Source organism: Haplochromis burtoni, unplaced genomic scaffold (assembly GCF_018398535.1).
Source record: "Haplochromis burtoni strain Fernald_Lab_line unplaced genomic scaffold, NCSU_Asbu1 Contig_48, whole genome shotgun sequence".
Classification (NCBI taxonomy): Eukaryota; Metazoa; Chordata; class Actinopteri; order Cichliformes; family Cichlidae; genus Haplochromis; species Haplochromis burtoni.
In genome coordinates, this window is record NW_024582409.1 from 1,093,574 (window position 1) to 1,109,314 (window position 15,741).

The 15,741-nt window shown below is 41.6% G+C and overlaps 1 protein-coding gene across 11 annotated transcripts in view; it reads right to left on the reverse strand.

Moving 5' to 3' along the window:
- zmp:0000001200 (dedicator of cytokinesis protein 9) overlaps positions 1-15,741 on the reverse strand; it is a 73,328-nt gene that overhangs the window by 14,352 nt on the left and 43,235 nt on the right. For 6 of the 11 annotated variants that reach the window (XM_042220409.1, XM_042220408.1, XM_014333329.2 and 3 more), the window contains exons 6-31: positions 14,116-14,211; positions 13,631-13,765; positions 10,737-10,911; positions 10,080-10,132; positions 9,277-9,351; positions 9,044-9,184; positions 8,003-8,215; positions 7,770-7,892; positions 7,333-7,415; positions 6,334-6,456; positions 5,999-6,078; positions 5,679-5,866; positions 5,472-5,537; positions 5,288-5,380; positions 5,064-5,187; positions 4,858-4,976; positions 4,320-4,406; positions 4,119-4,208; positions 3,017-3,132; positions 2,583-2,652; positions 2,350-2,475; positions 2,193-2,264; positions 1,407-1,553; positions 1,227-1,310; positions 981-1,092; positions 679-726 (exon numbers count right to left, since the gene is read on the reverse strand). In XM_042220409.1, the coding sequence (XP_042076343.1) occupies positions 679-726; positions 981-1,092; positions 1,227-1,310; positions 1,407-1,553; positions 2,193-2,264; positions 2,350-2,475; positions 2,583-2,652; positions 3,017-3,132; positions 4,119-4,208; positions 4,320-4,406; positions 4,858-4,976; positions 5,064-5,187; positions 5,288-5,380; positions 5,472-5,537; positions 5,679-5,866; positions 5,999-6,078; positions 6,334-6,456; positions 7,333-7,415; positions 7,770-7,892; positions 8,003-8,215; positions 9,044-9,184; positions 9,277-9,351; positions 10,080-10,132; positions 10,737-10,911; positions 13,631-13,765; positions 14,116-14,211 (2,839 nt within the window). The remainder of the gene's footprint in view (positions 1-678; positions 727-980; positions 1,093-1,226; positions 1,311-1,406; positions 1,554-2,192; positions 2,265-2,349; positions 2,476-2,582; positions 2,653-3,016; positions 3,133-4,118; positions 4,209-4,319; positions 4,407-4,857; positions 4,977-5,063; positions 5,188-5,287; positions 5,381-5,471; positions 5,538-5,678; positions 5,867-5,998; positions 6,079-6,333; positions 6,457-7,332; positions 7,416-7,769; positions 7,893-8,002; positions 8,216-9,043; positions 9,185-9,276; positions 9,352-10,079; positions 10,133-10,736; positions 10,912-13,630; positions 13,766-14,115; positions 14,212-15,741) is intronic. The other 5 variants (XM_014333332.2, XM_042220410.1, XM_014333330.2 and 2 more) reach the window with 1 other exon arrangement.

Here is a 15,741-nt window from a genome sequence, read left to right on the forward strand (position 1 = left end):
CAAAAAACTCACTTACCAATTTGACACAGAGACAGTAATCAGAAAAAAATGATCAACATTTAGAGAGTATAGCTACTGCAGCCAGCTTTAAAACTCATTATAGGCAGATGATTCTTATAAACATCATCAAACAGTCTAAAATGAGGAGAAAACAAAGGGAAAAGCTCAAACATTCATGTTTGACAGATTCACACTGTGGTTGAGCTGCACTTCCACATCAGCAAACGTCGCTGAGAAACGCGACTAAAGCTAGCGGCTGAACAACAGCAATGGTTTCCAGCAGCATTTTAGACACGTAAAGAAAACCCAAACACATGACTTTATTCAGAAACCTTTTGCTTTTATCTTTTTAAAACCTGCATTTGAAGCACACAAGAATTAAAAAGATATCTGGTTTCTCAGGAACGATGGAAAATAGTTTACTCAGTATAGCCACAAACCCCCAAACCAGTTCAAGATAGAAACCCCCCCAAAAAACAAACAAACTACAAGCACACCAAATCCCCCAAACCTGATGATGATGACAAGTAATAAACAGTCTAATCTGACAAGATCATAACCTGAAATCCCAGATGAACCAGCTTACAGGAAAGCTTAAAGAACTGACAGGTTCAGATTTTAGAGGAAATTTGAAACTAATAAACGATCGGCATTGAAGTCACGACACCTTCCACCTACCTACTGGAGTGTCACATGACTCCACAGTATTACATGGAGGTAATGAGGCTAATTGAGGAAAACACAAAACAAACACAGTGTACAGTGTACATTTTTTTAAAGCAAAAGAAATCGACTGCATGAGCATTTTATTTATTTTAAAAAAAACGCTGTATTTTATTGTATGTATGCAGTATGTTCTGTGGGTACAAGTGCTTTATTTTGTAAAAAAGTTCATGAACTACTTTTGCGCTGCTGCCCTTCCACAGCAAAGCATTTTATATATGCAAACACTTTAGCAGTCATTATCACAACTTTCTCACCTTGAAATCTCAAAATCCGTCCCTTTCCAAACGGCATGGGCAGGTTTAAAGGGACGAAGTGCTCGTGGTTGCACACGACTCGCAGGAACTCAAACTTGAACTCAAACAGAGTCTGTATTGAGAATAAACCTCGATTAAGAATTATGGCTGATAATAAGGCTTTGCTTTATGACTTCAAGTTGAATAAATAAGTTGTTATGCAATTTATTTCTATAAAGGCTGTTGCATGTTGTTTTGTCAGCCCACCTTTGGGTCTCCAGGCACAAAACAGTTGATATAGTTGTTGATCTGCTTGAACACAAAGCCTCTGTCCATCAGGTTGAAACAACGCTACGAAATAAAGAGAGCACAGTATATTAGTTACCATTTACCTAAACGAAAAGCACTTTGAAAGCCATCTGTGATAAAGTATCTCTGGTTTCTGACCTTGATGAAGACTGCCAAGCTGTGGTTGGCATTCCGGGCAGCATCTAGGTTGTCCTTGTATTTCTGCGTGATGTGTGGCATGATCATGTTGACCAAGGTCTCCGCAGTGTGATGGAACGATGCAGAGAAGCGCTGGTTCCTGGACAGCTGGAGGGCACAGCAGGTAAGTTGTTACAAATGTTGTTATTCAGCATGAAACATCCCAAAGAACTCCCATGAAAAGATCAAAGGTTCAAAATGTGGGAATTGTGGTTTATTTGAGTCAATCTTACATCCTTCAACAGTAAAGAAATACTCAGACTTTAACTTCAAATATGAATTCATCCTTGTTTTATCCTTGAAACAGAAATAATTTACTATTAGAGCTAATGTAAAAATAGCTATGTAGCAGATAAATGGTTAAAATAGTAAGCTTACATTTACAGATGCATTAAATAGTTAAATGTAACAGAAACGGTAAGCTTATTTTTTTCAGCTCAAGCTTAAAATGATTTCTTTAATCCATGGATTGTGACAGTCCTACACATGAGAAGCAGCATTTTAAGGACATCATAGTGGTGGATGTTAAACACAGGGATGTGGTTGCCTATGGGGTTCGAACAAATGCCGCTAATTAAATTGCACAGCAGTGTGGGACAGACTGTGGATACATAAAACTTCCACTGTGGTGCTCCGGCTGTCCACAACACCCGGCATGCTGCAAACTACTGTGAAGAACCTAAAGTGTAATAAAGCGGGCATTAGCGGACACCTCGGAGTCAAGCGCACATGCTGCGGCGAACTTACCTTTACTTTACAGCTCTCAATCAAGTACTGAGCCATGGATTTGACTAAGGCTTCGAAGAAATACCAGGAGTACTGCACAACGGACAATTATCAGTTAGAGAACAGACGGCTATAATTAAAGACTGTGTAATCCTTTAAATAAGAACAAATGTGCTACCTTGAGCAGCTTGTTACTTGTGAGGAAGTCAGTGGAAGGCTTCAGGATTGCAGTCATGGCTTTAGCCAACTCCTCGTGCACCGTTCGGGTGGTGGAGGATGTGTATGGCTCAGTCTTGAAGACATACTGCATCAGAGACACGCAAAGACAGACATGTCAATTCATACGTGACTATATATAATTATGTAAAGGTCAAATACAACAGAAATATGGATCTGACATGTGAAATTTACCTTCACGTAAGATCTAAGGTAGTGCTCCAAACCTTCCTCGTGGCACTGCGCCACAACGTGAATCATGACTCTAACAGGACGAAAGGCAAAAGCTCAAGTGAGATAACAGTTTCTACGCTAAGATTCTGCTCTCACGACACTGGAAAATTAACTTCCATTCATGAATTCATTCATTTCTCTCTGATCACAGCAAGACAAAAGGGGAAAAAAGGAATTTAGCAGTTATATTTCAGGCAAAAAGGGTGCAGGCAGAAGCAACAGCTTATATGTGACTACCCCTCACACATAACACGATATCAAGCAGATGGCAAACTGAGCTGCTTTCTTTCAATATTTTTAGCATATATAATGATACATGACTGATATTTCAATAACAGTAAATTGCATGGAATTTAATTTGCTCTATAGAGATGAAGCACTTCATGGATTCTTGCCTGGTGACGTTGACTGCCACGTCTTCCTGGGTGGCACTGGTTAGCACCCTGAACAGCTGATTGAGGATGGTGGGCAGGAACTTGATCATCACGTGACTCTCCATGGCATGCAGACTCTGAGATTAAAGCATCACCACAGATATGTTTACAAAGGATTTGTTCACAAACCTTTTGTGTAAAATGAGGGAAATAAATGTTAAAAAAAAAAAACACGTTTAAAATGTGCATGAAAGGCTAATTGAGAAGACCTTCAGGGAAAGCTAATCTACTCACAACAGGAGTACACGCGTGGATAACACTGTGCTAATCATCCACACTGTATGCTTCAGCGCCTGGAACGTGGCTGAGAGCAGATACTGGTGCATCGGTGCCGGCGCACAGGAAACTAACACGAGCCTGCCAAGTAATTTGGCGGGTTGCCAGTCGGCACAGCTGACCTGCCGTTTGACCCTCTGGCTATTGTTTGTGTTCACTGCTCTGTTTATATTATAGCCCAAGAGATGCACTGGACCAAACGTGGCTCTCTGTGTCAACGTTCACCAGGGGAAAAGTAAAGCGAGTTTTCCCGTGGACTGACAGTTAGCGACGGAAAAGGCGATAACTGAGCTGCCAGTATCACAGAAAAATATGGAAAAGACATCATGCAAACTAGGAGAAGACCTCTGACAGATTTACTGGTATCAGCCCAGCCTCTGCAGTTAAACTCTGTATAAACGGGGAAATGGAACAAGCTGTGCACAAACTGTCCAGAAGGGTGCGATATTGGCAAGCCACAACACACGCGCACACAAAAAAAACAGAGATCACTAATCTGCATGCGATTCAGCACCAGCCCAGTGTGACTGTTGCGTTACAACCAAACAAAAATAAGCATTTCCTTCCAACAACAACAAGAGTATATGCCGAATAATAACAACCACTTTGCCTGTATAGCACTTTTCAAAACACAGAGTTACAAACTGCTTCACAGTTTGAATAAAAACTGTCTCAGTAGCTCTGATATATAAGCAGGGGCTTGTCTATTTAGCGCTTTAAATGTTAATAATAGGGTTCATGAATTCTAGTTAACTGGAACCCTTAAATTTTGCAGTGACTGATTTACCTTCAGGTATTTGACCAGCTCTCCTCCTGACGCCTGGGCGCCTGATGCAATGGTTTGACAGTAATGGAAAAAATTGTGCAAATGCTGATCCTGAAAGACAAAGCGAAACAAAACCTTTGTTGCTATGAAGAGCACAAACCGAGAACACAAAAGAAATAACACACTGGTAGGGTGCAGACGAAACAGGGGCGAAAAACTAACCTGAGTGTAGACAGTGGACACAAGGTGGGTGGAAACTTTGAATAACGGTTTTCCTCCATCCACCCATTTCACTTCAGGACCCAAATGCTGTAAAATGAGAAAAAGAAACAGCGCGTTTCTGTCACTACCTCCATAGACATGGATGCCACCAATGGGTGAGTTACTGTCTCTCAAAGCTAACTCCCAAGACCACAACCTGTTCTGAACTGAGTCAAACTTCTGTTAGAGATTTTGGGGAAGAAGTGGCTTAATATATTTTAAAAAGATCTCTCAGCTCTCTCTCCAGCTATATGGAGCTCTCTCAGCTCCATATAGCTGGACAATCATATCATAAAGTGAATGAGAACATACGTAGAGGGACACTTGAGAACTCCTATCCAGTGTCTAAAAGGTGTTTGTTAAGTGGGTTAGCAGCACTAAGCAACTGTCTGACATACAATCTGGACAGAGCATATCCTACTCAGCAGTTTCATATTTGTGCTATGTATAACCTCAATCGGTTTTCATCAGCACTTTCATGGCTAGTAGTGCACTGCACCTTGCTGGCACCCTCCTGACAGCTGAGGTATCCGGCTGGTAGGTTGGCGGCAACCGGGATCTGACTCTCATTCATGATCACCCGACCGTCCTTCAGCAATGGGAGCCAGGCGTAACCAACTGAGAGCAGAGACAGAGTAGGACGTCATCAAATAAGAGCTTTGCATATCTGTGCCGAGAGTGTTATTTTTAATCATGGTGCCTTACCTTGCATCTCAACCTGCTCTCTCTTTTTGGTGCTGGCCTTGCTGTTGCTATCGCAGCTGACGTGATAGAAGGTGAAGAGAAGATGATGCTTCTCGTGGAGCTGGGTTGGCAACTCAATCTTAAACTGAAGCAGAGGAGCACAAATAAACACTCTGTCGTGCATTAATGTTTAGAACTTACAATGATTTTTTTTTTCTTTTAAAGGTTAGGTAGAGTGTGCTTACTTCATCGTAGAATTCAGGATTTTGCTGGTGATGTAACACTGAGGCAAAGGCATTTTTGGTAAACAAGGGTCCTCCAGGCCGGCCGTAGATGCACTGAGAAACAACAACAATAGCCCATTAACTCTCGGACTGATAGGATTATCCTCGGGGGATTTTTCCGCATATTTTCCTGCATGCATTTTACCTTAAGTGCAACAGCCTCTTCCTCATCCGAGTCCCTGAACTCGATGCAGACAGCTATGTTTCTAGCCTTAGGGCAAGCACAAATGGCAAATCTGAAATAAACTGGCTGGAAATTTGCGAGAAACCTTCACAGAGGCAAAACATGTAATATACCTGCGTTCCTACATCAATAAACCAACAAAATAACAGCGCAGAATAAATGAAATACCTTCGCAAATGACTTTTGGCTGTCGTATTTCAAGTGCTTCGGGTAGACATAGAGGTGATTGTTGTAGATGGTGAAAGGCTGAGAACATTTGGCAATGCACGGCACAAACTCCTCCACTTCAAAGAAGATGTTGCTCTTCTCGCTGACATCAAACTGCTTCACAGGGATGTAGGATGAGGTAACACAATCTATAAGAGAGAAACAGGAAAGAGAGAGGGAGAACAAATATACAGCCTGCAGACAATGTAACCTGTCTAGTCTGAGCAGAAGCAGTTCTCATCTCTTATATTGGCTTCATAGGGTGAGTTTAGAGGGCTTACTTGACAAGTCTGGGGCTACGTTGTCAATGGTAACATCGAGGTTTCCTAGGATTACAGGCAGCTTGGCCATCTTCTCCGGCCTGTGGAAAGGAAAATAAACTCAAGTTAAGCCTTTGCTATCGTTTACCACAGGCCGAATAAGAAACAGGCGGCTGACGTCGAGAAATTCGATGAGCCGTATGTGAACACGTTAACACTTCTGAGCAACGATCTGATTTTTATATACTAATAGTCCAGCATTTTGCCAAAACCCAACCTATAGGCTCATATTTTCCTTACAGAGCACCTGCAAACTATTCATACAGTTTATATTAGAGTGGAGAAACATTACTAACTTCCTGAAATCAGCCAGCAGCTTGAGCATATCGTCGTTGGACAGTTTGTTGCTGTCTTGTCTGTATAGAGCGGAGAAGCGAGCAGTTTTGTCAAGAGTCCCTGAAGCATCTTTGAACAAAGGTCTGCAAGAAAAAAAGAAAAGTCAGAGGCATCTAAATTCCTTTTTATCGATTATTATATTTGAACAAAGGAGACTGATAGCTTGCTGGACTACACTAGACTTCACAATATTTGTTCATTTCTTTATTTATTCAGGTTTTGGAGTAAATGTTGAGTGTATAATATGTCACGAGACCACAAATCAAAGAAATCATCATCACTAGAGCCCAGGGAAACAGTTTCACAATGAGTATTAAAAGCGCACCCAAAATTTAAGCATACATTGATATAAAAAAGAGAAAACCTTCAGGAATAGTTCACTTTAAACATCAAATTACATGTTTTTCTCCGGCCTGTAGTGACTTTCATCTTTCTAGATCATGTTAGTGCATGTTGTCCAGTTTTAAAGATAATGTTTGTAGAGGTTTCCCTTGCCCACATGACTCACCTACCGCAGGGCTATGCAGAAGAAAGCATCTATCCACCTGTGACAATGCTTGTAACAGGATGCTAACACTAATGACACGTATGCTTGGGTACGCTGAAGGCCACCAGATGGCGATAGCTCTGGATGCAAAAAGACCTGGGCTCCTATATAAGACTACGGGAAAACACCTTTCAGTCTTGACCTCAGTCAATGCTTTCCTGCTAATTTTATGGGCTCAAACATTAAGTCTGTTTGAACTTGATTTGTTGAAGTAGAGCAATTAATTCTTAATGCTTAATTCTTTCTCTGCGACGGTTTAATCGCAGCAATGTTTGGTGACATTTGGGATTTAAAATCACTATAAAATCACTTCCTTAAGCACTTGTGGAGTTGGTTTATGTCCGTTTGAATTGTGGTCTTGATGTAAAACTCACAGAGATAGCATGCAGATGTATTTAAGGAGGAAAAGTACCTTGCTCCCCAGGCAAAAGGCATCCTGTACTGGCCTAACCGGTTGCATGCCAGCTTGGCGTTTTTCAGGACCTTCTGTGCCACCTGGTGCAAAACAGAAACACGCTTGAGCTTCGACACAAACACGCACAAGCTGGACCTCGTCTCTTACAGTAACTGTAACAATATTCAGCAAGCTGCCAATCTCAACCAGAGTACGCACACATTTGAGAAAACAAACACACGCACACAGTCCTTCGACCAACATGCTGGACTGAATCACATTACTACCCACTGTTCTGCCCTCGGGGTGTGCACCTACTTTGTAGAGCCAAAGTCAATGCTTTTGTTGAGTTTCTGCGCAACTGGTCAGCGATTGCAAACTGGGAAGATTATCTTTGCATAATGTGGAATAATTTGGTGGAATCTGCTGATTCTAGAGGAACACGGGGTCAGTACCTTGGTGGAGTCTGAACTCTTCATGTATGGCTCGGCACAGTGGTTGATACCCCCCTGAAGCACCTTCTCTATGCGGGCCACCAGGAAGATATCTGGGTGTGGGCATGTTACCGAAAACACTCCCTATGAATCGAAATGTTAGAACAGATTTGAATATGTATTGGTAGATTTCCCCAGTGCAGTCATTAAGATGAAGAAAAACAAGAATCAGTGTTTTTCAAATATTTATTTACCTGTCTGGGATACTGCATGGCTGCTTCTGGCATCCCGTGGATCAACCGCTGGCTGTCGGGTCGGCCATCGCCTCCCCCGTTCATATACTGACTGCTGTTATTGGGCATCATGCCCCTGACAGAGGGGTGGTTTAGGTCAACGTGGAAATCAGAGGAGATTTTTCTGCCATTCTGGATGTCAAACAGCGACAGGGTGATGTAGAATGGCTCCACCTGGAGAAAGAGCACAGTGTCAATTTATTAGAACGAGTCTGATAGTCCTGCCAATCAGACTAAAGTACTATGCACATGTGTTAGGTATGCTGTGATGTCTTTGGGCTGCTATGATGGCTCCTTTCATCTTGTACTACACTAAGATATCAAAGTATGACTTGGATAAAAGATACTTTAAAGGATAAAGTATGATGTTGATAAAAAAAAAAAGCAGTGTATTTGTTCCTTTTTGTGCCTACAGGCCACATAAAATGCTCCCAAGGGCCACAGCTAACAATAACTAATTTTACTGAACTTAATGTGATGTGAAACTGGTGTAGTGTAGATAAAAATAAAGAGTATTAAATAATAAAAGCATAAATATAACTAATTACATTGTAGTATTTCAGTGGATCCAGTGTCACGTGACTTTACAGTACATATAAATATATTTGACCACTGGCATCAGAGAAAAAGCTGGACTGATAGACACGTGTCTCACGGACAGCTAACAGCTATTGCTGTAAAATTTCAGTGGAGGGAGCTGCGTGAACGCACTTCGAAGCATTTGCTCTGCGTGCGCGTGGACCATGTTGAAGTTTTAATAGACAGTTTCTGCTGGGAGGGACAGCAGGACATCAGACTTCATTACACAAATTGTTTGCCATTTCTGAGCCTGGAGGCTGGTTGCTATGCCAACGGGAGTCGTTCACCAGCTCAAATAATAAGACAAGTCCATCCGGCCCGCTGTAACAAACCCATCTCATCCATCCTTAGTCAGGCAGATAATGATATTTCTGTTATTTAAGGCCTGATGCGGAAAGAAAAAGAAAAAGAGATCCAGCTTACGTTTGTTGTTGGCCCTTCCTCGTTCTCGGCCACGCAGCTTTGCAAATTAAACGAGAGGTCGTTGCAGTTCACCAGCACACGCTTGCCAAACTTCTCCTCAAACTGCTTCACGTCTGGCTCTATTCCTGAGAAATCGAGTTTCTAAAGATAGTTCAAAAGACGGTATGGCATTAAACTGGGTCGGGTGTTATCACCAAATGGGACAAAGTGAACATTAGTGCGCCTTAATTTACCTGTGTGTCCGGATCCAGCGTGAACAGCTTCAGCCTGGTTTCATTCTTCATCCTAGACTCTATATCTCTTGTGCTCTGCGGAGAAGGAAAGCATTTCCTAAACTGAACCGCAAACTGTCTGAAACAGTGGAAGCGCTGGCCGGGAGATTCACGGCGAGTTGTTTTTTTTATTAGTAGAACATTTGTCATTCGCACCGATCTGGAAGTCAGGCTCCATATTTTACAGGCCGATTGTGCTGTGCAGACGGGGGTGAGAGTCAGGTGGTACCAGCACACATTTCACTGGAGCACACTCTATCCTGTCAAACTGTTTTCCACCCAACTGTTACCACCAGTTTCCATGCACATATGGCTTCACTATTACGTACCACTCATCACAATAACAGCAAGAAGAGCTTTTAAAAAAAACAAAACAAAAAAACCACCATAAATATCGGAAAAATATTTGCAGCCTGCAAGTCGTCAGACAGTTTCCCCGTTAAATACCAGAGAGGATTCTATCCTCAAAAATCATCAAAGCTCCTAATGCTTTTCTCCCTGCTGGGTCTCTTGGATTGGATATTGCTGACTGTATGCATTCTGTATATATTCTGGGCAAAACGCGCTCTTAAAGGAAAAATCATATTAGATATAATCCTGAGAAGGCCAATAGGAGGGAGGGGAAATTGGCTGTGTCACCCTCAACATTTAAATCTAAATTTAAGACGCATGTTTGTAGCAAGGATGGTTCCTTCTGTGCCTTCTTGCTCCTTCAGTGAGGACAGGAGATTGCATGCACATCCAACAGAGAAAGTAGGACCTACCTGAAAGCTGTCCATACTGCCAGAGGAGCTGTCTGACTTTCCAAGATCATCATCTGTCAGAAAATACAAGAAACAATGAGTGTGGGGAAAATATGTAAACCTTAAGAAAAACCACCTAGGGTTGTAAAACCTCTTTAATCACTCACTGACACGTGAAAGTTCGGTAAACAGTAATTCAGCTGTGCAGGAATCACCCGGGACTGAGATGGGGATACTGCAGGTCTCAGTGGCATATTTAAAAGAAAGCTTCCAGATCTTTTCAAGCGCAATAGCGCTTTTATTCTTTCCCCTCTCTCATGCACAGGATGATTAATACAAGCAGAGGAATTAGAAAGATTAGCGGAGTGTTTTATGCAGAGGCATTCAGCCTCTCTGCTTCACGGCTAAGCCTCCTGTGAGACAGGAGGTGAGTATTAAAAGCCTGGGTGGTCTGGTATCACATCTCCACATACTACATGCACACGGCCAGGGAAAAAAAAAGTGAGATTAAGTGAGAAGGTCGCCCTTATTAATAACTGACTAAGCATGAAAATTCTCTTCATTAATCTGCACAATTTCACAAAACCTTTTCCCAGAATAAGGAAGCTATCTCGACAGGAATACCAACAAATAAAGACTCCCTTTCATGTGGAAGAATCCGGACAAACGCACACATACCATCGTGAATGTCTCCATTTCTCTTCTCCTGCATGGCGATTTCAAAGCTACTGTGCAAGATCTTATTGAGTGTGTTGATCCATTCCTCCATCTCCGCCTCGCTGTCTGCAGCCAGCAGGTAGGTGCTCTTATCCTGCATCTTAAGCTCGAAAGCAAACCTTCGAACCTTGTTGTTCTGCAGAGACGGCATGGGGGGGGATAAAAAGGAAGGAAAGAGTTGTAGACAGTGCAGATAAAAACTTATTGAACATTGCAAAACAAGCGTTCAATCATTAGTTATTATTAATCTATTAATTTTGTGTCCCGTCTTCCTCGCCTCACCCCCATCTGTCGTAGCAGATGGCTCCCCCTCTTTGAGCCTGTCTCTGCTGGAGGTATCTTCCTGTTAAATGGGAGTTTTTCCCTCCCAATGTTACCGAATGCTTGCTCATGAGGGGTCATTTGATTGTTGGGGTTTTCTCTGTATTATGATAGAGTCTCTACCATGTAACATAAACCACCTTGAGACTACTGTTGCGACTTTGAGCTATATAAATAAAAATGTATTAAACTGAATTTAAATTATAACGATAGAAAAATAAAAGACCTGTTATTACTGAATAGATTGGATCAGTGGAATCTCATACAGACAGACTGAGCTTAATTTTTCACTTTTAAACATCAAACATCCAGTAGTGAACATAGTGAACATGGCAGAAGGGATGTTTCACCCCCCTCTCTGAAGAGAACACGGCCCCATGAGGCAGTAGTTGCTCTTATTCCACCATCACCCTCACTTCATTGTAATCTACGGTTAAAACCTTCAAAAATAAAGACCTGGTATATATTTCAATATTGAGTCCAAGTTTGGTAAACATGTAAGCATCTAAACTCAAATTTAATTTAAATGCTGCAGTGAGCAAATGGAAGGAACGCGAGTTATGGAGGGACGAAGCATTTACATCTGGATAACAAAGCCCTTCTGCCAGTGATGACCTCAAAACAGCCACGAAGGCTGATGCCACTGCCTCATTTGGGCTTTCGTGTTATTCTATTAAAGCCCATTCAGAACCAATGAGGGCTGACTGAGCTGCAGTTTGTCTATGACGCAGCGACTCTGAGGTCTGATGCTTATTAGGGTACTTTAATAAACGACTCCAGAAGAATTTGTTTTAGAGAAATAGAGGAGCCATTTTATTATTGTCAACAGTCACTGGATTGTGTTATGGTGGTTATCTCTGCAGCTTTCCTGCAATGTAGTGGGAGTGACTGGGAGGGAGAGACAATATCTGCAGACTAGCTGAGTAAACACAGAGAGGGGTGTTTGGGACAGAAATAAAACCAGAGTCCTGATAAAGAGACTTAACCAGTGTCATCACCTGAGGTCGGAGACTCAACTCAGGGAAACTGACTCGACGGTCCTTAAAACGATTCTGTATCCTTACTTTAAAGAGTAAGAAAGAAGAGAGCAGAAAGGAAAACTTTTGGAAAACTGAGTCATAGAACACTTAACATTTTTTAGCTGTTTGTTATTACAAAGAGAGTGCTGGTCAGTTGATATATGACAAATGCAGTGTGTGTTTGACTGTATGTTGGCGTCTTTACAAAGTGGAGGACCAGCTTGAGGCTCAGCTTGAAGCCTCTTTAGCATCTCTAAGCTGCAGCGTTAAAATAAACTGCAGTTATACTCATGGAGCAACTTCAACTGGGCCAGCTTAAATCATTAAACAAGGAAAAGCAGTTTAGCTTTAATATTCATTAAAGTGGACCTATTGTAGTCATTATTTCTGGTCATACTTGGCCTTGAAGCCCCTCAGTTCATCCAATGTGTGGGAAAAAAAAAAACACCCTTTTAGCTCCTCTCTCTTTAAGTCTCCACTCACCTAAGCCAGTTTTCTTCTGATTGGCTAACACTCGCGAACAGAAGACCGCAAAATAACCGCAGTACTTAAATCACTCCCGTAAGACGCATAAGAAAAAAGGATCAAATTAAATGTTCTTTATCACTGATTTATAATCTGGTCCCATTATATCTCAGCTCTTGAGATCTACTCCAGTTTGGAGTAGTCCACATCAACAACACTGAGTGTGTTGGATTTGTCGCTGAGCTTTTTAGTCACACAATGATTTTTAAAAAATAGCCTCAAATGGTTTTTCTTTTTAATTACTGAGATTCTCTGTTAAAAATGAGCTCAGAAAGCTGGCAGTGAAGCTGCTGGACTGAGCCAGGAGCTGCAATTATACGAGCAGGGGTCTTTGGTTGAAAACTGGGCGACGTGGAGGTTCAGCAAACCCGAGGAATGGCACAGCCGCTATAACCCACACACATCTTGAAGCATTCAAATATCCAGCACACTCCCCTCAGCTTACACTTGAGGTAACCCAGCCAGCTGGGTGCCTCAGAGGTAAAAAACAGGTTCTTTCCATCTGTTCACGCTGTAGATAGATGATAATGCATCCAGTGAGCGTTGGCCTACATTCAGCTGTTAGCACGTGGCATTGATTGTGAGGCTCGGGGAAAGTGCTTAGAATCGAGACCTCAGCATTCACCTTGTTTCAACAGCTGACAGTCAGCAGAAAAACACGACCTTGGGGTAGAGCGAGCTCAGGTTTCATAGAAGTGGAGAAGAGAAGCTCTCACGGGCTCACTTTTCAGCAGCAGCGCATCACTGTTAGAATAATTTCAGTTCAAATTTTGCCTGTTACAGATAGTGATTCATCCCGAATGCTGAGAAATAAATTCATACAGAAAACAACTGGAAAGAGGAAATCGTTATAATACCGGTTCATTCTGGGGAAACTGCGTTTTCCCCCAGGGGCCACACTACCACATGTGCAGCCAGGGATATCCCGTTTGGCAAAGCATGCAGGTCATCTTGGGTCAATGAGGTTTAGCAATCACTGCCTTAATGTACCTGAATCACACCCATACAGGAGTCCAAGAAAATAGTTCCTTTGGGCTCTTTGGAGATCTTCTCATCCTTGTAGAAGTTTAAGTTATAAGAACCATCTCCAAGTTGAGTCAGGTGGAAATATCTCCTCTTGAATGACTGAAAAAGAAGAAAGACAGGAAATAAGAATTATTTGTATTTGCAAAAAGATAACTAAAACAGGTTAAACTGAACAGCGAGTGGTCATATGAAGGGGAAAAAACATGGAATAGTAAAATGAGGAGAACTTTCCAAAATGTGAAATAAACAACAAAGATGGCGTCATGTGCTCATTTGGTTCAAAACATTTTGGGTGCCATGATATAAAACAAAGAAAAGAAACAGACCCCAACATTTGAAAAACTGGAACTAGTAAATGTTAAAACATTTGCACAAAATCGATTACTTGGGTTGAAAAAAATAAAAATAAATCATACAGTCTATTAATGTGGTCTTTATTGCCACCTTACCCTCATGGTGACACTGATAGCACTGTTCATGTTTCCTTTATACAGCCAACCCTGTTTAGTGATTCCACCTTTCTGGGAGCCTAAGGAGGCTGTGTCCTGCAGGAGACAAGGACACAAGATCAGACAATTACATAACACCAGAAGGATAATGCATACATCTTAACCAGCCATATAGATTTAAAATCTAGTCGTCTTCATAGCATATGCACAAATGTGCCAATTCAGGAATTAAATCATTTCACTTTTCTTTTTTTGTGTGTGGTTGAAACAAGCTGCAGTAAATAAACATGGAGACAAAGTGCTCCAAACACACACACACATCATGTATACATTTCAAAACAATGTCTGATTTTATCTAAAGAAAAGTTTGTGCGACTTTATTTGGACATTTTTGCGGTGAAGCGGCATACAATAATATGTCACCAATTGCCCCACCCTGCCAAAGCTCTGTCTTGCTGTGCAGAAAGTCTTTGATCTTGTGGTCTGAGATGACACAGATCCCGGCACTATGTAGGACTTTCTCAGTCCAAACAACCAAGGCAGAAGAACATAAAACAAACTATGACTGTTAAACTAAATAAATATATCTCAGCTTTCATAGCAGATCTGTGACACATGGGCCCAGTCATCTCAAACGTTCACGGAGGTTTGTATGAGATCACGCCTTTCACACAAACACCGCTCTCGTGATCTGTAAAAATAAACTAATTAGGGGAATAATGATGAAAGAGGAGATACGGCGGTCAAACTCTATAGTTTGGTCCAGGTTTATATCAGCCTTACATATCATTTGCAGATACACTTTCCAAATTTGAAAGAGTACAATGAGAAGAGCGAATGGGCTTTCAAGATGTTATCATTCGAGTCCGGCTTCTTCTCTCAGCCCAATAAAGCAAAAAGGATTTGCTTTATTGGGCGTTGGCAGGAATTATAATATTTTCAGTGTGGAAGTTTGTGAAGTGAGCTGAAAAGCACCTGGAAAGGTTCAGAGTCCCATTTCCACTAGTCAGTGTCTAGACAACATTTGCAGGTCTGCAGAGAAGCAGAAAAGTCTCTGAGTTTAGGATCTCAGAACTCTCTTTGCCTGAGAAAACTTTGTCAAGGACATGATTAAAAAAAAAAACAACTCAAAAGGCCACACTAAAAATCTACAGTCAGACAAAGTGCAGATAAACCACATTACACAGCTGATATTGAATGCGGTCTCAATGTACGGTTAGAACAGGCACGAAGATTTCTTTCGGGAAATTTACAGGAAGGCTTTATATCCTTTTCTCTCATCTACACGAGGAAATTCCCCATTTAAAAATATTCTGTAGTGTGGGTCGTGAAGGATGAGCCTTTCTATTGTGTTCCCATCCTCCTTTCCCAGATTTTACTCTCTGGGGACTTGCACTTCTTTCAATCAAAGCTCCTTTTATTTACAAGGGAAAATACATTGTGCAGCGCTGAGTTCTAGAAATCTCTCTAAAGATCACGTATTATATTTCAGCTCCTATACTCTCTTGCCTATAGGAGGCACAGTTTGACATATTGTGCAACAAGGGCAGGTCAGGATCTTCATCATACATCCTATGAAGCGGTGTGACCTTAACAATTGTATCTGTAACAGCTCCGTATTATCTT